We start from the raw sequence: 25050 nt of genomic DNA, 5'->3' as shown, positions 1-25050 counted from the left end.
TTAGCTATATTTTGTCTGAAAAAAAGTGTTTAGCTTATGTGAAAGTAATTATCCAGTAATTTGAAAACCACTTACAAGGATTTTGAAGTGCGAGGAGAAACCTGTGACTCCATTCTGCTGACTGGTTCTCTCCAGCCATTTTCTGACTTGTTAGTTGATTTACTAGCACGTAGTGAATAGCTTTTGTTTTTTTTTCAGGGTCATTGTGAGTGCTGGCTGCACACATAATTATCAATGACAGTAACAGAACAGGAAGTTAAACCAGGAATTACAAACAGAACAATACCTTTATTCTGTTGGACAAAACTGTGCACCTTCAAAGCTCCATTTGTTAATCTAAAATGACCATATCTGTAGTTTTAGTGTGGTTTTCCAATTGAACTTATGAATGAGATTCCTGTAACTGATACTGCTCATTAAAGTATAATTTGAAGGTTGCATTTAGTCTGGATAGCTGTCTATTGCACGCACAGCATAAACAAAGTTTTTTTTTAAGGCAAAACATTAGAGCTGTTGTAATTGGTATCTTGTGCCTCTAATGGATGTTCTGTGTTAGGCTGTCTTTACAGTGAAAGCAGAAAGCTTAATTTCAAGCAAGTGTTCTTGAATACTACTTTTTTTTTGTTAATCAAACATTTCCTTCTAATGCAAGTAGCTGGTAATGCTGCTTAATAGATAGACAAAAATATTCATTTTGCAAAGCAAGGCTTAGTTTGTAGTTTGGAAATGTAGTCACAAGATTGACTTGCATGGATAGAGAGATGTTTGCCTTAGTCTCCGTCTACAAGCAAGGTTAAGTTTTTCAAGTGTTTTTAAGAGAAATGCTCATCGTTAATTATTCTTGCTAATCTTTCCTGTGGGGGAAGCACATGTGCTGTTTTTACTCTTAAGTTCCCTATTCTAATTCTAGTAGTTATTATATATCCCTGATCGTTTTTAGCCAACTCTTAGAATTTTCCCAGTGGATTAAGTTGGCAACTTGAGGTCACAGGTAATAAAATAGAAGCAGCAAAGATAAGAGGCTTGCACTCAAAGGAATCTCTGCAGAGAGGATTGATAAGGCAGTTGAGTTATACAAAATCACTGTGGTATGTTCTTCAGTCCATAAGGGTTGTGATTGGGTGAGATCTTCTAGGTAGAGGAATGGATAATTATGTGGCAGATTAGGGAGAGTACTGTGAACTTCACTGTCATGGTTTGGACTTGTTTCTGTGATAAATTAATGAATCTGAACTTTAATTCACTGCTACTGGACAAAATTTTGAAATATGTGCCAAGTTCTGAAGGCTCAGGACAGGGTAATTAAACTATATGTTGTAATTATTTTTTTTAATGTTCCAGTGTCATGTCCATTATAAAGGTGTTTAAACTCAGGTGAAGAGTCAAATCCCATTGAAATGCTGCAAACATGAAGTAGCTGGCAATCCTCTGAAAGCCTTATTTAAACAGCCACAGGTGATGTTAACTTGCAATTGAAGTGGACAGAATGAAAACGTTGCAGTCTTACTATATTTTGGGGCAGAGAGAAATTACAAGAGGACTATTAAATGGAAAGGACAGGCAAACAGATGAGGAAAAAAAGAGGGTATAGAGCAGACATGGAGCTGAGCTCTTCAGGCTTAAGCTGTAGCTGTAGACTTTGGGAGCAGCCTGTTGAGAGCAGAGAGAGTCCATCAGTAGGATGTTCCCCAGTGTCAGATGCATGCTGTTCTACGAGCTGATGTCAGCCTGCCTGGCTACAGGTACCCTGTACCCTACTCTCTCTCATCAAGAAAAGGTGGGGGGATGGAGAGAATGGGATCTGTATTCTGGTGGGGGCACTGTATTGTAGGGCTAGGAAGTGCCTTTCTCTGTGAGCTGAGGTTGGGAGAGGCAACAGCGCTGTGACCATAATGACAGTGCTGTCGCTCTCCCCCATTTTCTTCCCAATGTTCCCGTCTGCCATTTGAATGCTGCTTTAAGCAGATGTGTCTTTGCTACTATCACTTGTCTTTCACTGAGAAGATCTTTTAACAGAGGCTATTTGCGTTGCTAAAATTTATTGAGAGTCAAAGATAATAAAGGTGACATCAGCTGCTGTTGTTCACCATGGTAACATCAATAGAAGCACAAAGGAAAGAGGTGGTGTTTGTCGGTATGGATCAGGTACTTTGGCAGTGTGCATAAAAAGTAATTGACTTTCACTTCCTTGTATGACTCACATTTGTTTCGTTGCTAATATGTCAATTTAAGATCAGGCTGTTGATGTAGTTCAGGCTTTGGCACAGCTGACAGGCCCTCTGGATTTTCTGGGAGACTTCCTATTTCTTGCAGTAGTGTTGAAACTGCTGGAGTTGAGTTAGTGAAAAAGCAGCGGTGAGTATTGGAACCTGATTGCTGACAGAACTTCTGTCTCTCAAACTCACTTTTGGCTTCCAGAAATCAATCTGATTTTTCAGTTTGAAGCTATGTGGAACATTGTCATGGAATGGTGTAAGAGCAGAGGGACCCTAAAGGTCATCCAGTTTCAACTCCCTGGTCTGATTGCCACCCAGCAGGTCAGGCTGCCCAGTGCTCCGTCCTCCTTGGCCTCGAATGCCTCCAGCGATGGGGCCTCTACAGCTCTGGGCAGCCTGTGCCAGGGCCTTACCATCCTCTCAGTAAAGATTTTCCACTAACAGCTAACCTAAGTCTCCCCTCTTCTATTTTGAAATCATTCTGCCTTTTCCTATTGCTATCTGCTCATGTAAATGGCAGCGTCCCTTCTGTTCATAAGCTCCCCTTAAGTACTGGAAGGCCACAGTCAGGTCTGCCTTGAGCTTTCTCTTCTTCTGTTCAACAGGAGAGGGACTCAACAAAAATAACTTACATAGTGGTGGAGGGCTGTTCAGTCATACCCTAGAAAATTAAATGGTCTTCATGCTAAAGGAAAACATTCGACCAGATGAATCAGTTCTTCCGTAATTTGTTCCCTTTGTTCAGCACTGTTAAGTAAACTATGATGTAGTTCTGCAGCTTACTGTTTGCGTTGACTTACAGGATTTCTGTAAGTAGAATTTGCTTCACGTGTTCTTTTTGAGGAAAGCAGGTAAATGGCTTGAAGGTGTGAGGGTTCTCCTGTAATGCGATACCACACCAAAATGTAGTTTAGCCAGCCATGCGAGTTTGTTTGATTAAAATTCTAAAGGAGGATTGGTGTCGCAGTAAATTACCCAAACAGGAGTGGATGAAACAATCTGGGAGTATTTTCTGATAGCTGTTGGTTTGTGACGTGAAGGCCGTTAGTTATTCTGGGAAGTGGTCCAGAAGCACGAGCTAGCACTGCTTGAATGTTCCTGCTTTATGTCTTTGCAGCGTGTTCAAGGATTTAAGTGGGAAGCACCCTCTCTCCACCTATGCTGTAACTTATTTGCTTGTCTGTGATTCTTAAGCCAGCTGACCTTAAAACTTTCTGTTCTCCAGTGTGAGAAGTAGACAAGATTTATCTATTTGCTTGCCAGAATCCAAAATGTCACCCAACAAATAGATGCCACCCTGAGAAGGGAAGGTTTGCTGAGCTTTTACTTTTAATCTTCCTGAGTAATCTTTGTTCTTCAACTGTTCAGTTTTTTCTTTTGGAAGATAACTTTTTAAAGGGGAGGGTAAGTCTAAACTTCATATCCGTTCCTGGAGCCATGATTTACTGGATCCCATCATAGTTCAAAGAGGAGAAGAGAGTGGTTTAGCTTGTATATTTCATGCTTCTGGCTTTTCCAATGAAGTGTGACTGATAAGAAATCTATAAACTGCCAGTACCTCAAACCACAAACCAAACCAATGATGTACACACCTGATTTGATAGAAAAAGTTTGTCATGATTTTGGGGTTTGGAATGGAGGAAGTGGGTGGATTGGTGTGCCATCTGTACGCCCTTGTGTGCTACCTGCACTACCCTGCGTGCTACTTGTACACCTGTAGCATCATGTGCACTCATCCCACTCCAGAGCATGTTGTGCACCACGGCAGTCTTTGGCTGAGTATGGGTGCAGTCAGGAAACATGGGTTTTTCACATGGTTTTCCATGGGTTTTCTTACTCCAAATGCCATTCAATGGGACCTAATATCCTCAGCTAGCAAGAGGAAAAATCTTTTTTTCCTTTTCAGTTGGAAGAAAATGTCTGTGTACGTAGGGAATTAATTTTAAGTCATCCAAACTTCAGGAGCAGGGAAAGACAGCGACTGGCTTCACATGTTGGGTTCCATGTGAGGCTGTAATTGTCCTTGTAGATTTGCAAGGAAATCCTGACACTTATGCACTGCTGTGCATCTTAGGACTCAGAGGAAAGGAAGTGGATAATGATGGAGCCAGTGGACTGTCAGTCTTGGGCATATTGAAGGTCTGGAGGTCTTCAAAAGAAGTAAGAGAAAGAAGTGATGGCTGTATCTTTCAGACAAGCTGACCTCATACTTGTTGGTTGCACTTCAGCAAGTTGGTTGGTATCGCTGATGGATGCTTGCTGCTTGGCAATGCTGGTTCTGCAGAACCCACATGTTTACATCCAAATATTTCTTCTCTACGGTTTGAAGAACAGGCAAGCTGACAAGCCATTAAGATTTGTGCTGGGTCTGAGGGAGTGAGGTTTCTTGGAAACCAGCTCAAAAGCAGAACAATGTCATTTGGGGCATTCTAAGAGAATTGTCTGAGTGTTTTCTGCCTCTGAGAAGGCCGTCTTTTCTTTAGCTTTTCATTACAGTTTGAAATGTTAAATATTTTTAGAGGGAAATGTACTTTTCTAGGCAAATTGTTGCAGCAGACCCTCGTCATGTATTGCAGAGCTAAGTATATGTTCTTTTAAATGGAGCCTAGGGACAGAACATGCCCTTTCCTGCATAGTTTGTACAGAACTTCAGCACTGGCTTACAGTATGTCTGAAAAGATTGATGAGGGACTCAGTGGCTTCTGGCAAATAAAACTCACCAAGACTTTTCATATAAGAACTGTTAGATTCCTGGAGTGATTGTTGATTTTCTCTGGGGATTGCTGGATTTCTCTGGCTCTGCTAATTACTTGTCTGACTAAATGAGAATCTCACCCTGTTTCTGTACATACGAAGCTGCAGCACGAAAAAAGCACATTTCACTTGTGGGAAGTGGTGTTACAGCTTTGTGTTGGCAGGGATGGCAGTCCATTATTTCCAGTGATACAGCACGGGCTGCTTGTCTGGTGTAGGCTTTTATTGAGTATTTGCTCAAGATGTGGGCCTTGTTATAACGTACTTCATCACGATATAATGAAAGTATAGACAATTTTCTAATTAAAATGTAAGACTTAATTCGATCGATCATTAGCGTTTACATGCAAATCTCTCTACAAGTCATCAAGCAAAACCTGGACTATGTTTTACACCTGTATGTCTTTGTGTCCAGGATCCTTAGAGGTGCAAATGACACAATCCTGAGCTTGTTTTGAGCAAATGAGAAGATTTTGCCTGGCCTGCAAAGCCAGACAAAAGCCTTAAAAAGGCACTGTACAATTATCTGTTTGGAAGATTACTTTTCTGTGTCTGATGCTTTCTTTACAGCAGTAGAAATTAAGTGAAAACCATTCAAGACAGAAAGGTTGATTGAGAGTGCAATGTTAAATGAAGCTCAGCTCCACTTTTCTGGGAGTGGAGTTGAGATTAAAGCAAGGTGTCTGATCGGTTTTGCCAGATCTATCATTTTATTAATTTATTTTTATTATTTTGTATTTTATTTCTTTTTTTTTTTTCCTTCCCTGTTGTTAAATAGCTTGCTAGCTGGTCGAACTTGACACGATGCCTTTAAGAACAAATACTAAAAATTACTTCCTTTTAATTTATTTTTTTTAGTATGGCTTTGATTAATTGCAAGAACTACCTATTTAATTTGGATTCTGTCTTTAATTTGAATAGAAGATTGTCCTTTCACTGACTAACCTGGGCTTGTTTTGCTAATAATTTTAAACTCTGACCAGGTTTGGTTTGTTTAAAGGTGAAGTGAAACTCTAAGAAGTAAAGCTAAGGATGAAACTATTTACAAGATCAATACATGAAGTCGTTAGAAGAGCCCTTGTTGAGAATGGTCCAGTGTCCCAAGCTCACAGCTGAGGATTGGAGGTGCCCCTGTTAGTGAGGAAGTGGGCAGACTTTTCTTACCTGTTGGTTTTGGAGCCACAGCCGTCACAGAAAAATTGTGTGTTTGTTTTCTCCTGTATGAGAAAGAAAGAGGATGTACTTCCTTCTTAATGTTTTAACACACTCCTAAAACCTGCTTTTAGTCAATGCTGGTCAAGTCTTCATGTGGCGCTCCAATTCTGTAATCTTGTGTAGAGCTAGCTATAGAGAAATAGGAGTTCTTGTTTTACATGAGTCTTGTAGTGGACCCTAAATTTCACAGTGATAAACAAAATAAAGTCAGAGCACGAAGATGGTTCTAATTTCTGTTTATATTGTTGTCTTTTGCATGTTAGTGAGGTGACAAACTCAAACTAAAGGCAAAAATGAGGTTCTTTCTTTCCATTTCGTGTGAGTGTGTGTGTATACATACATACATACATATATATATGTTTTGTAATTAGGTCAGAAATCAGTCTACCCAGGAACGTGTTACTGGAGCAGCAGAGACAAAAATAAGGGAGATTTCTTCTCTCAAACCAAAGACTTGCCATGTCTTACCATTACAACGAAGCCTTTGAAAATCCAGCCTACCACTTCTCAGAGACACTGGAAGTTGATAGGAGGTGAGTACATTTCATGTGGCTGTTGTGACTGTGCCGGGAGAAATCAAGTTATTTATGTGCAGGGCAAACTTCTTCTTCAGAGTTTTAGTTTGTGACATGCTTTTAATGCCTCCTTTATGTTTGCTTTCTCAGACACAAGTTTTTGAAGCTGTCAAAAGGAAGGCATCAGTTGAGAAATTGCATGCTTGGTTTTGACGTGTTATAAATTTTATCAGTTAAATTGATTTTAAGTTTCATAGCATAGATGTTAGGGATATTATTTAGTTCTGGTAATGTTTACAACATGCTGTAATCTTGAATGTCTTAACTTTTCAAGCACTTACTCCTGTTTAGGTAGGCTCCATGTTAACTTCAAATGGAGAAAGGCATTAGTCTTTCTAATTCATTTGATGACCAAATCAGAATTTTAATGGTGAAGTTCCAAATATGAAATACCTCTTAGTATCTGACTTCCTCTTGTAATATAATCAAATTTGATGATACTAGGTAACAACTTAATAAGAATATTGATTGAAAGGTTTTTTATGGCACTCAAGGTTTTCCATTTTCTTATTCACACAGCAGGAATTCTGAAGGGAATCAGCTCTCTCACCAAAACCCTTACGATTCTCTGTCGTATAGTTACCAAGGAGAGCACAGAGGAAGAAGACAAAATTATCCTCCAGCCATACCAATGGCTTCTCTGAGACACAACTCTGAATACAGTGAAAGTTTACCAATGGCTTCTCTGAGACACAACTCTGAATACAGTGAAAGTTTACCAAGAGTTCAAGTCCTGAGCAGAAGTCCATATGGCAGATCCCAGGGTATGTAATTTCTCATATGAACATGCTCAGAAACAAGTAACAGCTTGCTGTGTCCTGCTATTCTGGAAGGCTCAAGTCTCTGCACAAATTTGTGTTTGTTGGCAGTGGATTTTTTGCCTTTTTCGTAGGAGTCCAGATGTTAAATTACCAAGTGAGAACACTGACTATTTTATTAACAGATCAGTAAATGCTTACTTTTATGTACTACATAATTAATTGAATAGTAGGATGTACACTGGAAAGAGATGTAGAAGCGATAGGATATATTGCCATACGTATAGTAGAGCTCTATTTGATCAAAAGGTCTGATATTCTGGGTGTGTTAATAATCCATAGCAGCACACAACTTTCTGTATAATTCTGATTGCCTTCAACAGATAATCTTTCCTTTGAGCCTGAGCCAGAATTGGCATACAGCCCACGTTCTGCCTTCAGTCCTCTGGATGACCCCTATACTCACAGATTTTCCAGTGCATCAGAAGGTAAGACACACAGATAGTGCTCTATCAGAATATTGATGTCAGTCTCACTCTCCCTAAAATAGTAAAGATTTAAAAGTCTGCTTCAAGTATGAAGATTTTCACAAAATGAAAGCAGTCAGAATACATGAATTATATTTTACTATATAATTGTGGCTGAATTTTTCAGTATTTCTGAAAGTGATGATCTTTGTTTCTTGAGCAATGAGAGGTGTAATGCCTGTGCCTTCTAACTGAAGTTCCCAATAAGTTGGTCATCATAAAATAAACTTACACAGTTATTTGAAGAGGCATACTGTAGGAGGAAATAAGAGGAGGATAGGATGTGTTTTTCAAGACTGTCTTTAGTTACTGGATTTGTTACTGTGTTGTCTAAGTGTAAATGATTATAGCAGTAACTAGAGATTTATGTTAATGAAAACGGAGTGGACTGAAATAATACAATCTGAGTTCTCTCTTAGACCAGCATAGCAGCTTATCAGTCATTTTCTGGGAAGAATCTGCTCTTCCTGTATCCTGTAATCTCTCTGTTACAGTTTGTTTCCTGCCTGGAAAGTAATTGAGGTCTTTTTTTTTTTTTTTTTTCTTCATGGGAACATAGTCTTTGATTTAGGATTGGATTTGGCAAAATCTTATGTTTATATAGAATAGTAACTCTTTCATTGGTACCTGGAAATGCTCATCCCGTAAGTGACCACAGAGATGGGCCATTTCCAAACACTAACACTCCTGTTGCTGGTATTTTTTTAATACCAGGTGGGAAGGAGAGAGTGCATTTCCAGCATAATCACATAGGGATTAAATGTGTAGTGCTGAAAGTGCGTCCACGTGGAGATACAGATGTTTTTCATTGCTACAAGACAAGCTGGCTTAAAGTAGAAATGACAGTGGTACTTTTAGATCTGAGGAGTAAATGTTAGTGAGCCTGCAGCATGTCTGTCACTGAGCAGATATGTCAGTTAGCTGGGACCTTCCAGACTGAAGGACTGTGCTCAACATGTGGGTGTAGCACTGACTAGGTTGGCCATTGTCTTACTGGGGAGTCAAGGTAAGCAAAAGTAAGGCTAAATTCATCTGCTTCATTGCTGGAACGTGGATGCTTTTAAGGAAACTTGTTTGAATGATTTGATGAAAGAAGCTTGATGTATCTAAAACAATCCCTCCAAATCCGTGGAAGGATTTTAAAAGAAAGGAGCTGTCTTCTAGAAAGAAAAACTTAAGAATCAATGTGTACATGTATGAATGGGTTAAATGAGACAGTTTTTCACAGCAGGAGAAGACTCTGTGCCACTTTGCCAGCGTGTGTCTGAGAAATTGCCTGCAGTCATCACATGTCACCTGGGAAGAAGTTAGAGGGAGAATGTATGTTTGCATGTACTTAGAGAGATGGAAGGGTATACTTTTAAACTGTTTCTATGAAAGTGAAATTTGAATGTCTTAAATCAGTTTAGCCTAGGAGTATCCAGGCTTATTAAATAGTGCTTCTTGTTGTTTAGGTAGCTTTGCAAGGAGACGCAACAGAAGGCCATCTTACACTGCAACATTTGCAACCCTGTCTCAAGCAACTCCAGAGTGCAGAGGAGGTAGGAGTTTAGAGAAGTGTTTTTATGTGAGGTAACATCTTGCACTGTTATGCTGTAGCTGATACTGTTCTTGATTTATCATCAGAATTGCATGTAGCTTTTCTGTGGTTGCAAGAGCAGCTTGTTTTTAGTTAAGGCTAGTATTTCATCTTTTGTACTCCCTAGCACACTACAACATAAATGAAGCAAAATGCAGTATGGTTTCTTGTTAAGAAGTTTAGCTTTTCTTTTTATAACTTATTAGGATTTGCTTGACCAGCTGATGATTTATTATTTTATTAGATGTCTCGAGTTAGCATCGAATTCCAACTATGTGGAAACAAGATGAATGACAAGTAATATCTCTGCCTATTTTACATAGACCAGCATGAACTAAAATCACAGAATAAAAGCTTAGAGTTCAAGTTGATAATAGTATTTTAGAAGTGTGATTGTCAGTGATCAAGGAATAGACCAGCTCTTTGGAGTTTGTCAGTGTTTTGTCTTCCTTACAGTACAGCTCTTTGTATTAGCATTCAACAAACGGTAGACAACTGATACTTACTTGTTAATGTGCAGTATTGTGCTACTTCCATGCATCTGTATTAGAGCACTGGTAAAAGTAAGGATATTCTAGACAGAATCATTAAGTCTTAGAACATGACATGCATTAGTAGCTGGGAATGATTATATGAAGTTTCAGTTTTTTAATAACAATTACTATATTATCACCCCCAAATTTGGATTTATCATTATTTTTATGCAGAGGAAAAATTAGTTGAAAGTCTTGCAAGCATGTCCAAGCGTGAAAGGATTAAAGCGATCCAGAAAATGCCAGAAACCATGAAAAGAAAGAGAGAGATCAGGTAACAATAAAAGTTCTGTTTAGTTTTACAAGCAGTACAATTCTTGACATGTAGCTATCAAGTATGCGTGTGTGCTAGCTGCTCAGCTTTGCTTTGTCCCTTTGAGTACGAAAAAACTGATAGTACTTTTTAAATAGCTTTTAAAAAGTTAACATCTTGCAAGGAAAAATAATTTGAAGATGGTTCGGTGTCCTTTCTCTGAGTGAGAAGACTCTCATGTAATACAAAACACAATAGCAAGGCCGTGCCCTTCTGCATGCAAGTATGTCTTGTGACTCTCTTTCAAAGGAAAGTTGAATGCTGGCTGTTAAAAACAGAGAAGAGACCACATGATTTCAGCCATCATTTTGATCACTGCGTACATTTATTTTATACACATGAATATATTTAGATGTTGTTCCTAGCAGTGACTTAGTAGAGCAGTTGGAATGTGGTGCCACACCTCAGCTTGTAGTGGACAAAGACCATTTTAGCAGCTAACACAAGAAGAACCAGCAGAACCATCTCAAGTTATTGGCTTGGTCATGAGCACATGTTTGCAGCAGCTTCTTTGGCTTTTGTTCTAATTACAGCTCATGCTGTCACTCCTTTGTCCTGCTTTCCCACAGGAATAAAGTTCTCACAGAAATCTCAAAGAAATCAGGGGGCTGTGGTACTCAGTGTGGCTGCTGTAAGCACTGTCTGCACAGAGCAAAAGTGGTGAGTGTCAGGCATGTCAGTGGGTAACAGCTGGAGGGAGCTGTAGCTGCAGTGTTATCACCATCTCCACAGGTGCTGGGCATCTTGTGGTCTTACTTCGTTTCTTCACTGTTCATTGATAATGACTTGCATTAGGTAGGAAGAGTGCGTAAGCATTCTGTGATGCACTGAAAGGTGGAAATCTGTTCTTACCATCAAAATGGAGCTGTAAAAATGTGAGGGTGGATGTGATGTGGATTTGAGTCCTGTGTAAGGCTGCTCACTGAGGTTCACCTCTCATCTTTTGCTCTGTAGTCATTTCGGCGATTTAGAAATACCTTGTCAGAATATTTTCAGCGACTGAATTTCTGGCACAAGACTCTGAAGAGCATTGGTGGAGAGTTTGGAACAAGTGTTCTTTCTTATTTTATTTTTTTGAAATGGCTGCTGAATTTCAACATCTTCTCATTCCTCATAAACTTTGGTTTCATCACAATCCCTCAGTTTGTTACAGCAGAACCAAATAACCTTTCATTCACGGGTCTGGAGCTGCTCACTGGAGCTGTAAGTATGTCACAGTGGATGTGTGTTATTTTTCTCTGCAACAGTTCTACTTTAAAGACTTGTGGCAGTGTAGAAACTAATTATTTCTTGAGAGATGGAGGTAAATTTTTACATGATTAGAAGAAATATTTCATACATACTTGAGGAAAGGAGGCTGTGTCAAAAGTTGACTCAGAGTGGAATGTATGTGTTCTGATGAATTTGTCTTAAAGCAGATGGTTGCTATGTTAAGCAATATAGCAAGACTTTTTCCTTGTAGGAAGCAGTGGAAGAGTGGAAGTCAGGCTTTCTGGAGACAACTACAATAGTCTTTAGGAGAATGTATTTCCCATGCTAGTTTTCCTCTAATAATACAGTCTGGATTTCAATGTGTGATCCTGTGAATTTTGCTTATTTCTGAAGCTTTGTTCTTCTAGGGAGCGTGCAGATCTTGGTGTGGCAGCCTGTTGAGCAAAGTGTGGCTTAGAAGGAGCTTTTCAGTTGACGGAGATATTTCTACTTGTGGCATAAAATCTCAGGCTATTTGGAAAGAAAGACTTTGCTCTAAGCCTAGACTTGCTCCTTTTCTTTCCATCTTTGACCGTTTTAAGAATTCTGTCAGTTTAACTGATGTTAAAGGATTCCTCTGTCCAATAAACAAGATTCTGCTCTCCCTAATACTTAGTTGAGAATAAATGTTTTTTTAGAAAAGGTGCCTGCCTTTTCCTTCTAGGGTTGGTTTTAAAGTTGTGTATTCTGTAGTAAGAACACTGCTCAGTTTTGCAAAGCAGAGGCACTGTTGCAGGAGTTCCACTGTGATGTTGTAACTCAGCACAGAATGTCACGTGTTTCATTCCTGGTTCCTTCATAGTTGTTGCAATTTGTTGGTACAGAACTTTGCTCCTGAGAAAGAAGTGATCGTGCCTTTCCCTCTTCAGGATTTTTCAGAAGATACCAAATCATGCAAACATAGATTGCTCACAATCATCCATATGATACAGATCTGTAATCACGTGCCTCTAAAAACTCCCACAGCTTTTTGGGGGTATAAGACAAATAAAGAACTTGATATTTACAAATTTAATTGCTCCTCTGATTTCACTGTACAACAGCTCCCAGGTGTGAATTAAGCCTTAGATGATGGTACTTCCAGCAACAGTTCTGAATGATGTCTGTATACTTTCAGGGTTATTTTCAACAAACAGTTCTCTACTACGGCTTTTACACCAATGCTACAATCAGTCAAACGAAGAATGGTGCATCTTATAACATGCAGCTGGCCTATATTTTCACTGTTGGAATATATTTTGTCATCTGTTTGCTTATCTTGGTGTTCAGGTAAACTAGCTATATGTTCTTATTTCATTTATATTAGCAAAAAAACCCCTGTGTGGTTGGCAGGCATGGTTGCATGAGTATGTTTCTGTAAGTTATTGTTTATAGAAGAAACTCAGAGGCCAGTATCATGCATAAAAACTTCAATAGATGAATGAAGAATAAGTGCAGAACATTAAGGGTCATGCAACGAATCCCAGTTCGAAACAACTAATCTCATGATCCCCCTTTTGTAACGTGTTGCTCATGGTATTAACGTGTCCTTCTGAAATTGACGAACTAAAGATTGTCAGAAGCAGCTGGGTGAAAGAACTGTGAGAGCTGTCTCACATATTAAAGTCTATTTTCTGCGTACTCTTATTTGAGATGCTCTGATGTCGATTTGCTAGCCCAGAGAAGGGAGAGAAAAACTAACATTCCCACTCCTGTTCTGCTGTGCAACCTTGATGGATTTTCCTGTTACACATCTCACAAATTTAATTTTAATTGCAGCATGGCAAAATCCTTCTGCAGAAATGTTATTAACCCTCAGATGTACTCTGGCAATGCAAGCAAACTTCTCTGCACTTGGGACTTCAACATAACTAATGAAAAAGCTGTGAAGTTGAAACAAAAGAATCTCAGCACACAGATAAAGGTAGGAAATACAGGAGATACAAAAAGGTGCAAAGGTACAGAATTACTGTGCTGGAGTCACGCTGCCAGAGCGTGTGCACAGATAAGCTTCTGGCACTGACCTGAGCATGCCAGTCTTGTTTCTAATAAACTTCAGTCTTTCTGGTTGTTACGTTTAACTTGGTTTGAACTCCTGGATTTGTCTTAGCTACTCGTTTTTCATTTCACTTTAAGCTACGTGTAAATACCTATATATGTATATATATTTTTATATTTTTTTCCTATTAAATGAATCTGTGACTATTAAATATATGCTAAACAGAATATTGCTTCTGTTTTTCTTTTTTTTTTCTTCAATTTAACTCAAAGAAGAGCAGGCTTATAGGAAATGTTAAGTACAGTATAGCTGTTAAGATAAACAACTTTTGGGATAGGAACACATAGTTGTCTAGTAAATTTTCCCACTGTACCAATACTCTAAAGGGGAAAAAAATACATCAACCTCTGAGGCAGTTATCTGAAGCAGGTTTTGCTTTATGCTGTCACCCAAGGAGTTCTTCATTAGGATTTGTTTCCTTGCAGGAGGACCTCGCTGAAGAAAACAAAGAAGCTCTAAGTTTTACTGTAACAGAGAGAATTGTTCGTATTCTTATCCATCTTGGGTCATGGGCTGCTTCCTTGGGAACAGCAGTAGCTGCTTGTGCTGGTGTTTACTTCCTCTCCATTAATAATCTAGAGGTAAGTACTGATTTTGCAGCCCTTCATCCCAGCAGTTGCTTGCCTCAAATCGTGGCTGTCTTAGAGTGCAGCTGCTGTCATTAAAGAAGAAGGCCTGCCTCTCCTTCGTCCTGCAGATGGTTTTTAAAATGCGGCTCCCACCATGGTCCTGTGCGACTCATCGGAAGGGGAGGGTTACATGCTGAACAGACATGGAACTGTGAAACAGGATTGCGTCCAATCTGAGAATAGATGTGTGCCAGGTGTCCTCCCTGTGGACACAACTTGAGGCAGCATTTCAGCTAAAGTTCTAAGTTTAGGGTTGGTTTTTATTTTTACTTTGTTTTTCTTCTCTCAAAGCTCTTTATGAAAGGGAATAAAAATGAACTGGAAAGCCAAGCTGCCATGTTGGTGCTACCCATTATTACATCCCTCCTCAACGTGTTCATCCCATTCTTCTACTCATGGCTTGGAAACCTGGAGAAATTTCAGAATCCCAAACACAAGATATATGTTGCTATTGCCAGGTATTTGTTGCTACCTCCACTTAGTGCTTTTTGCCTGAAGTTGGCTGACTCTTCTTTTTTACAGCAAGCTGTACCTAGGTGGTGTGGTGGGCAATAGTGAGCTATGGAGCAGGTGAATTCATCTTCCCAAAGGCTTCTGTGCAATCTTCCCTCAAAGTTCTGTTAGCCTCCTGTAAGTGTTCTGTCTGGAATGTTGCATCTCTGCATGAAGACTTGCCCTCGTTTCCTTCCCAGTTAGCAATATGGTGACCCTGGGCTTGGCTTTATAGCTCCTATTGATGGTGACTGAGCTGTGGGCCTCCTGGCAGAAGGAAAAGAAGTGGTTAGAGAAGTGAGGAGGTCTGACTTCACTGGAGATGCGTGGAATTAACACTGTATAACTGCCTGTGCTCCTCAGACCTTCCTTCTCTGTGGAGTGTGTGCCCACAGCCAATGGCCTATTGAGCAGAGGCCTGTGCCAAATTTGCCCCACCTGTCCTTGATTCTGCCAGGACAGTAAAGTAATGCAGCACCTGAGCTCCAAAGATTGCTTCTGTTAGTCCTGGCACTATGGCATGCTGTTGTTATAACAGAAGTAACATGTGACCAGCAGTCATTCTGCTGTTATTCTTTCCAGTGAGGTTTCATATCAGTTGCCAGTGCAGTTAATGCTACATTTTCTTTGTAGAACTATAATCCTGAAAATATCCATTATTGGAATACTGTGCTACTACTGGCTTAACGTTGTGGCTGTGTCGGAGTCACAGGTAAAGTTTCAAAAATATCTATCTTTGATTTACAGTACCTCATTGAGAGCCACTTTGATGGCAGGTCTGTTCAAGCAAAGAGAAGTACCTGTAGTCTCTTGGGCAGCTGAATTTGCTACCCTGATATTTCTTTATTTGAATTTCTAGAGAAATGGGTAACTCCTTTTCCTACATTCAGCTGGGATCTCATCTGGTTTGCAGCATGGTTCAGTGAGAGATCAGCCATTGGTTAGGATGCTACAAGGCTTTGGTTCATGGCACAAATTTTTGGATGCCCAAGCATTCAGGAATGTTAGATTTACATCGTTTTTCACTTCTAGACATGTGTATCTTTGGTTTTTTTCTTTCTTACTCCTTAAAGTGCTGGGAAACACTGATTGGCCAAGATATCTATCGTCTTGTGTTGGTTGACTTCATATTTTGTTTGCTTGGCTCATTCTTTGGAGAATTTTTGCGAAGGTGAGTTGTTTTTTTTTTTTCCTAATCCTGTTTTTCTTCATTAGCCAAATACGTGTTTTGTTCTTGTTTTTGTTTGTTTGTTTTTCCCCTGTGATAACTGTAAAGATAACAGTACTGAATTTTACCTGCGCTACAAAGCTTTTTGGCATCTTAGCCACACACCTGGGGAGATCTTTACAATTGTTTGCCCTTCAAATGAGCTGAGGGCAAGATTGGTTTACAAATGAGGACTTAGACTTTTGTGTTAAATTGATGCAAAACAGTGTTGAGAAGCCCTTGTAAATTTTCCCTCCTCAGCTCTTGTCAGTGTACTTTAATCCTCTCCTGTTCTTGCTCTGTTGAGATAGGAAATTACCTTCAGCAAAAGGTCACAACTAACATGCAGTGTCAGCCATTATGAATGTCATCCAGTAAGCCGTGCAAAAACAGCAGGGTTACAGCTGTAAAAGATTAGAAGCACGATTGCTTGTAATTAATTGTATGTCTTCAGAGCAATTCCCAGCCAGCCCAGCCCTGAAACGTGTATTGTTGATAATGTAGCTATCAGATGGTACCAAGACCTCTATTCAAGGCAAAATGGGATAGTTACCAAAATCTTTCCAATTCTTGTTACAAAAACAAACAGCAACGAAACCTGAAACTGAATCTTCGTAGCTCAGGAGAAAATGAAATGATAAAATGAGATTTGCTGGACCCTGAGAGAAGTCCTCTGGGTACTTGCTTCTCTGTGTGTATCTCAGCTGCCTGCAAGACTGGTTACATTAAAGTAGAATATGCTGTAGAATATATCAAGTATCAGTTTATAAGGTTTTTTTTTTGATTGAGGCTGAGAGCTTTCAGGATTTGTGAATGGAAAAGAAGTTAAGGGTTTTAACTGAGGTAAATCGTTACTTCATCTGTTGAATCATAAGCATACTACCTCCTTTCTTCTTCCTCTTTTATTGACTTGCATAAAAAACTCTGTCAGTCTTGTTTACACCACTGTGTTTTATGGGAATTTGCATTTGCCAAGTTCTGCTTCAGTTTTGATGTGCAGTCTAATCAGCTGCGGCTGCTTTGACTGATGTGTGGTTAATGGAACCCTGAATAATCTGTCACTGATGGTTGCGTTCAGGAGGTGATTTGTTGAGGTTTCTAAAATGAGTTTTAACTATTTAGCAAATGCTATTTTTTAAATTTTTTTTATTTTTAATTTTTCACCCAGAATTATTGGAACTACAGTCTGTGTGAGCCTCGGGGTGCCAGAATTTGATATTGGAAGAAGTGTTTTAGATTTGATCTATGCTCAGACATTGACCTGGTAAGTGGTCAAAACCTTAATTGGTATTTGGGAATGCCATGGAACATCCTGATTCAGATATTTATGGGTACTTTACATCATGAAGGAAAGAACAGGATAAATGCTTGGGGGAGATGCTATGTTAAGTACCTTGTAGGGATTGTGACTTGCCAGTTCTCTTTGAGTGTGGTTACTACCTCCAGTATTATTGTAGTTTTCCTTCTGGCCACCTGGTCTGAGAGAAAACGCAAAAGAAATCATAGAATGGCTTTGGTTGGAAGGGACCTCAAGGATCATCAAGTTCCAGCCCCCAGGCTGCAGGCAGGGTTGCCAACTGCCAGATGAAACACTAGTGTTAATGAATTGTGGAAATACAACTTCTTTTCTCTTATAAATTCTTCCTGTTAGGATCGGTATTCTCTTCTCACCTCTGCTGCCTGGTATCCAGATGATATCATTTTCTATAGTATTTTATGTGAAAAAGGTAAGAAGCTTTACATATTTGCTTCATAGAATGCCGTGGAAATTACTCTGAAATCTACGCAGGATTGATTAAGTTGAGTGCTGGGATTGCCTGGAGGCTGAGGAGTTTTGTGCTTGGGGAGCTGTTTGATTGGTGTTTTTTTTTTGCTGTTTTGTTGTAGTGGGTTTTTGCTTGTTTGTTTTCTTAAAGAAAGGAGCACAATTAAAGCCTAGGAAACTAACAGCAAACAGTGCATCTGTCAGTACAGACACTCAGCCTGCTGTTATGATTCTGGATTCCTACTCTCACCAGCCTCCTCTCCCCAGGGCTCCTGGGTCTAAGTGGGGTGATTCTGCTTAATATCAAGGCGGAAGCTTTCAGAGATCTTTGTCTCACTAGTGTGACTAGGTAAGAGATTCTTAGGAGGTGTCTGAACAGTCTGTAGTGTTAAATGTAGAAGAACATAGTTACAACTAGATGCACAGATTCAAACTTCACTGAGCTGTGGGAAGTTTTATGTGTGCTTCAAAAGCAAACTCTGCCTGTCAGAGTTCTGTAAAACCCATCAGAACCTCGTATCATCTCTTAGTGATTGGAAGGCTGTATTCTTGAAGTTTTCTAAAACTACAGCTTATCTGTCAAGTTCTTATAAAAGAAGTTGATGGAAACCCTTGAGAGATGCTCTTCCAGCAATTGCCTCCAGCGGTTTCAGCAGGATTGACTCAAATGCAGTGAAAGTGGCAAGTGATGCTATTCCAAGTGTATGTACCTTCATCTCTTACAAGGTCAGTCTGAGGAATTGCCAACCTCCTCGCAAAGCCTGGAGAGCTGCTCAAATGACAACGTTCTTCATGTTCATTCTGTTTTTCCCTTCCCTCATTGGAGTCCTGTCTGTCATTGCAGTCACTGTCTGGAGGTATGGAAGAGTGCTGACGTTCAGTTCCATGACATTGTGTTGTGTGACCTGATGGCAGGCAGAGGAAATTTGTAATAACCACTCATGGCAGGTTGCAGATGTTCGTAGTGTTCTGTGTTCTGCAAACAGGTTCAGTAAGTTTGCAAGTGTGGTTAATGCAGTAACTTGTCCCATAATTAAAGTGGGAGGTGAGACAAGATTGCTTTCAAGTTTTGGTATTCTGTGTTAATGTCACAGAAGATTCTTTGATTTGGCCTTTCCTGCTCCTCAAAAGTTTCTGTGACCTTGCCTGCTCCCGGGCTTAAATGCTATGGGCCATACTGGGTGTGCAGTGCAGAAACACCTGGAAGAAAACAGAGCAGGTCAACTTCTGAGCTTCTGGATTATTTGCAGATTTCAGATTTTTTTGTTTGATTTGAGGTTTGGTTTTTTTTGTTTGTTTGTTTTTTAAAGAGTGTGCAGAGCTCTGCTACGAGGCATCTGGGTTACTAGCAGTGTTTTAAAGCTGCTTTGTTTATGTGCGTGTTGCTCTGGTCACAGTAATGATGGAAACTCAGATGCAGCTCTTTTTCTTAGCAATTCTCAGCCATGTGATTTCATGTGTAGCCACCTGTCTTACTAAATAAAAACAGAGGAGGTGATGTACTTCAGAAAACGTATTTCCAGAGGCCAGGTGGCAATTTTGTTCTATCTGGATTGGTCCAATTTCAAGGCAAACAATATTTCTCTATTTCCATCTGCTCCAAAATGTGGATTTTTGCTAAGAACTACCTCGTTTCACCACAGCCTGTTGTTGCTGAAAGTTTACAGTGATTTGTGTCCTGGAAGGGGAGGTGTGATGGTAGTTCCATTATGCAGCTGTGCTGCAACTTTGAAAATACAGATTTTCGAACTGCTGTAGTCTGTGCTGCAGTGATTGATTTGTTGCATGCAGTGCACGTGGCTTTGTAGGGATCTGTTGCAGCATCTCTTATCTCCAGCTGCAATAGTCTCAGAGGTACTGAGGTGGAATTTTAATGTCCTGGAGCTGACCCCAAAAAGTCAGCAATTATAGATGATGGCATTCTGTGAGGGTCCCAAAGAAGTGGAGGGCAATAGCGAGGCAGAGAACAACAATGCATTGAGTTAAATCCCTTGTTAGTGTAGGAAACGTTAAATAGCTGCTTTCTCATGCTTTCAGGTTGAAACCTTCAAAAGAATGTGGTCCTTTCCGAGGTCTGCCTTCTATATACACAGCAATCTCTGAGTGGGTAAAATTACTGGAAAATTACATTGATTCAAAATGGGTAGCATGGGTCTACTACAACTTAATAGCAAGTGAACTTTTCTTCTTCATCCTCTCCGTCGTTATCATGTGAGTACCTGCTGATGAAAAGGACACGGAGTGGAAAAACCTGGCTAGGCCATAGCCATTCTCTGTAACAATTGCAAAGTGCATTTTAGAATATTAGAAACGATTAATATAAGGGAAACTCATGTATTTGAAGTATGTAAAGAAGTTATAAAACCTATTCCTTTTATGTTATGATGCCAAAGCTCTCTTTGTTTCATGCTAACTGAAGGATATACTGCTTTTTAATTTAATATTTTTAGTTCACTGGTGAGTTGGCTTCCAGGCCTTATTACCACTGCCACTCTGAGCTGCAGCAACATCAGTGAATGGGAACATCTGCATACTGTTGGCAGGATGAATTGCTTGACTTATTTACTTATTTAAAGAGATATAAATCAGAAGGCAAAGATCTGTCATTCACAAGGAGAAGTAGAACGTGTCAGATCTATGCTAGAGCCTTGGGCAGCATAAAAAAAAAAAAAAAGTAGAGGTTTTGTGGGTGGCTGCTTTGTCTTTCACCATTTTTCTTCAGTGGAGTCACTTGTGGAGGTGCTGATACCTTGCAAAAATATCTGAGTTAATGTGGGGGCACTGGAGGAAGGGCATGGTGGTGCACGAATGGCGTGTGGAAGTGAGCACGCGGTGCGGGGAAATGCTCAGAAGTCAGCTGCAGTCTAAGTCAGCCAATCTCAGGTAAATTCCTGTGCTGCCTCCCTGACTAAAGTTAGTTATATAGGTACAAATGTATGTGCATCTTCAAGATGCTGGCCTGCTGGCAGGGGTTGAAGTTGTAGCTGTGCTGCCAGATTATTTTGTCGTGCTCACCTAAGAGCCCAAACCTGTTCTAACTAAACAAGCTGCCATTCATGCTAGAGCAAATAAAATTGGCTTGGAAGCAGGACTGTTCAGTGTTGTGATGTAAGGTCTAAGTAAATGACACAAAGTTAGATAAGAACACTGTATTCGTTTGTAGTCTGAAATGTACCTTGTATTGTTGACTTGCTCTAATTGTGCCTCCCTTCTTGAATAAGATTCCATAAACCTTTGGGTCTTTTCCAAGATCATGGCTTAAGCAATTTCACGTGTTTGGCAAGTTCCATATGTAATTGTGTGTACGTATGCATATACTTATGTATGTGTGTATACCTGTGTATTTGGTGGATGAAATGAACCAAGATAAATGTCTGTTTAAGCAGTGATTGGGAGGAGCACGTTGCTATGAGCGTTCATCTTTTGGACTTTTGTTTATTTAGAGTTATTACTTACCTTTTCTGGCAAATAATAAGAGGAAGAAGAACCATGGCCAAGCTCTTACGTGAGCAAATTGTTAATGTAAGTTTGACTTTCAGCTTTATTTTGTTTAAAATTTGGCTTTCTTGTTGACTGTCTCACTCTGCTGTTGTGCAGCTGTAATCTTTTTCTGCAGCAATGCAGAGGAAGGTGGAAGCCCTCCTGTGTGCCAGCTGTGGGGAAGCTGCTCACAAATAATGTTATTGCAAAGGAATTTTATGTTCAAACTGTGCTGCTGCAGCTTCTTTTGTAGATCAGTTACTCATAGACCTTGAGTCTCCCTTAATTATTAGTCCATTCCAGCTAATGATCAAGTGTGTTTTGTGTGCAGGCAGGAGAAGACAAAAGGTTTTTACGTGAAAAACTACAGATGCTACAGAGAACACAAACCCCATTTGCACCAAGAGGACAAGAGCAACAGGTCAGTCTGGTAGCTCAGGTCCCCCTGTGCAGTGATGTGCAGTGATTGTAAAATTGTGTGGGATTCGTCTAGGCTTGTGAAGATGCTGCCATTTTGGCTATGTCTGTATTTAAAACTTGAAGTGCTTGCTTCCTAGCTAGCCCCCGAAGACTAAAGGATACTTGGAAATTTCCTACTTGCTCAAGAGTAGAACTTAACCTGGGAGCACAGATAGAAAGGTCTTTGCCCTCACTAGAAGTTATTTATGGTTATGAAGCTGCAGGAAAATACCTGCCTCAGTGTGTAGTGATGGTCAGTAAAGAGTTTGGTCACATTTGGATATTGCCTAGAATAAGAAGGATGCTGCCCTCCTCCTCTGACTCCAGCTTCCCTTCAGGCTTTATGTTTTGTGCCCTTTCCACCCATTTTTTCAGCTGAGTTAAACTGGGTTTAAACCTGACTTAACTCCATTTTAAATTCCACATAGCATCATTTGATACCTAACATTTTTAATTTGAAATCACTTTGTCCACTCAAAGTGGCTGCTATCTGAGCCATCAAATGAGTAAGAATCTGCCCTGTGGAGAACAGCTTGCCAGTGCTATTTGTCTGCAGTTGCTGCTCTGATCTGCATTTGCCCAGTGCATTTTTAGTGCTTCAAAATAAGACAGGATCACTTTTATTTTCTTCACCCACTCAGGTTAGTACAGTGCTGTTTGCAGAGCACCGAGGTGCATCTCTGTATCACTGTGAGATGTAATCCTGGACTATACAAAGGAAAAAGCCTTGGCACTCAGGCAGTCTGTTGGCAACATATCAGATTGCCTATTGCTTTCTAGAACTGTCCCTAAAGGAAGGGTAACAGATGTGGATGCTGACCATAAAGCCACGATTGGAAGCCATTGTGTATTACTGCTAATGTCAAATATTCTGTCTTTCAGAGAATTTCTTCTTTATCCCACTCATCCATGCCACCTGCCCAGCAAGAATCAAACTATCCAGGAAGGACATTTAACAGAAATCAAAATGCATCCTACAATGAGGTGAGTCAGAGATAGAAGTCTCTGCTTGATGTCCATTGACTATATCATGCCCTAGGCTTTATACAGTTGGACAAAGAGAACATCCCTTATGTGTAGAAATAATTGATTTGAACAGAAAGAAAATATAATTGGAATAGCTTGCATTGGAATTGTAGTTGGAATATTTGTGCTCATAGGCCTGCTTGAGATGTAGAGGTAGTATGGCTTTGTTATGGGGAAAGATAGTCTTAAATACAAGATAACAGGCATGTGAGAACAACGCTGACTTACGTCTACCTGTGAATTTCGTTTCCAGTATCCTTACTCTGCTGGGATCTCGAGGAGGACTGGCTTCCCATCTGGTGAGCACAGAGAAAGCGATGTTCGTAAGCTCAGCTTACAAATGTTTGATTTAGTATAGACAAGATGCAACAGACTGAGGTAACAGACACTTTAGCATCTTGTAGAAAGAGGCAATAGAAACAAGAAACTGAGTTTCTGGGGCTAAAGCTCTCTACAGAGCATGCTTATTGGTGGCTTGTGATGGTAGTGGTGACTTCTGAAGAGTGATCACAAACTTTTGTACACAACAGCTGAATCTCTGGGTAAATGAGACACTTCGTCTTACGGGAACATAGGCAAGAATATTAGATCATTACGGGAGTACTTCAGTGTTTCAGAAGTGGTTGTTAACAGTGTGGAGTCCCTGGCACATTGTGTGGTGAAACAGCTATGGAAACTTGCACGGTAGCTTCCTGGTTTATACAGACGTGTTCCTTCCAGCAGATGGTGTTCACATAGTGCGGGGCTTTCTAGTAGAGGGTGGTTATTGCACCTACATCAGCACGCTTTAATTTACTTCCCTTGTGAAAAACAGATTGGGAAACACCCCAGCCGAGCAGCAGCTCAGGGATGTCTGAGGCAGTGGCACTGGCTCTGCGTGCGAGGCAGGCGGCTCAGTGGGAAGATTTAAATGACAACAGCCATCTTCGACCATGAGCAGGCAGTCAGCAATGGGTGCTGAGTAACCCATGGATGTTCTGCAGAAGGCAATACTGATTCACACGACTGAAAACAACACTGATTTTTTTTATTCCCTCTCGTGGAAGAAAAAACAGAGGTTGCAAAATGCGATCTGAGCCAACTGAGCATTGGTCAAATACAGAGAAAATAAAATGAAAGCACAATTGCTTTGAATGACTGTGATGTTTCAATGGCTGCAAACTGACTTGTGTGAATGATTATGTTAATCCTGTTGTAGTTGCCCTTCTCTGAGCCATTTATGTAGGCTTTGTTACATTGTTCAACACCAGCTTGAGGAATTCTTTAAAAAAAAAGATTGCTTATCAAAATTCTCATCTGTGTAAAACACCCCTTACAAACAAAAAGGTTGTGACAACTTGTCCAGTTTGGAAGTAACACAACAAGGACTCTTCTGAAGGTGACTCTCGCTTCTTTTTATTCATAGCCACAAATAAAGCTAACAAGCTTTGATTAAAAAAAAGTACTACTTTTTTAGCCTGTCTTTTACTAGTGCCTGGTTTATTTATTTATTCCTCCCTAGCTGCTTTGGACAAAAGTGCCTAGGAAAAAGGTAAATCTGCTCCTTAAGCTTACAGTTTGTGGTAAGGACAACAGGAAACAGGTCACCAAAGATACAGAAAAAAAGGACAAAGCATACAGTCAAGACCAGAGATGGAATTTTATTCTGTTTGTGCATGCATGGCTGTGGGTCAGGCTGTGAATAGGGCAGGCAGCAAAGAGAGTAACTCCACTGTGCCAGCAACCCAAGTAGCAACAAGAAGAGACCTTTAGAGAAAGGATTCCTTGCTGTGAAGGCAGCTCTTCTGAGCAGAGCCTGGAGAATGACTGCAGAACGCAGCAGTAAACATAAAGATTGGCAGTCAGGGCTGGCCACAAACTAGATGGAGGTGTGACAAATGTACAGATCATACAGCATGTAAAGCAGAAAACAGATTGTTGGTTTTGCAGTACACAGTGGATGAGTGATGCGATAGGAAAAATACATCTGGGAATTCCCCTGTAGCAGAAATGGCAAATCATAGCCTGAACCAGTGCTGGAGCACCTGGTGGGAAGGCAGGGCCAAGCCATGGGAGCTCAGGTGTGTGCAGTGCATGTGAGTGACTGGAAGGGGTGGAGCCAGGATCCATGCCTTCCCAGACCTCATTTAAGGACTGGCAGTGGAGGCGAGGGCATCTCACTGGTAATTCTGCTACCTGAGGCCTCCCAAGGGTAAGCAGCTTCTTTCCTTTGTTTCTGTGTCCATGGCTGCTG

General features: G+C 40.3%; 1 protein-coding gene across 1 annotated transcript; it reads left to right on the top strand.

The window, feature by feature from the left end:
- Window positions 1-6644: 6644 nt before the first annotated feature.
- TMC5 (transmembrane channel like 5) lies at window positions 6645-23753 on the top strand (the record flags this gene model as incomplete). The annotated part of the gene is made up of 22 exons (XM_079543087.1): window positions 6645-6718; window positions 7280-7524; window positions 7902-8006; window positions 9500-9586; window positions 10332-10431; window positions 11040-11130; window positions 11425-11673; window positions 12839-12990; window positions 13480-13624; window positions 14185-14340; window positions 14680-14846; window positions 15514-15592; window positions 15954-16051; window positions 17256-17351; window positions 17739-17814; window positions 18579-18709; window positions 19890-20063; window positions 21296-21374; window positions 21664-21753; window positions 22674-22775; window positions 23071-23116; window positions 23632-23753. The coding sequence occupies 22 exons, from the start codon at window positions 6645-6647 to the stop codon at window positions 23751-23753; spliced, it is 2664 nt and encodes an 887-aa protein (XP_079399213.1).
- Between the last annotated feature and the right edge of the window lie 1297 nt (window positions 23754-25050).

Source organism: Tetrao urogallus (assembly GCF_951394365.1).
Source record: "Tetrao urogallus genome assembly, chromosome: 15".
Classification (NCBI taxonomy): Eukaryota; Metazoa; Chordata; class Aves; order Galliformes; family Phasianidae; genus Tetrao; species Tetrao urogallus.
This window is presented reverse-complemented; position numbering and strand designations above follow the sequence as displayed.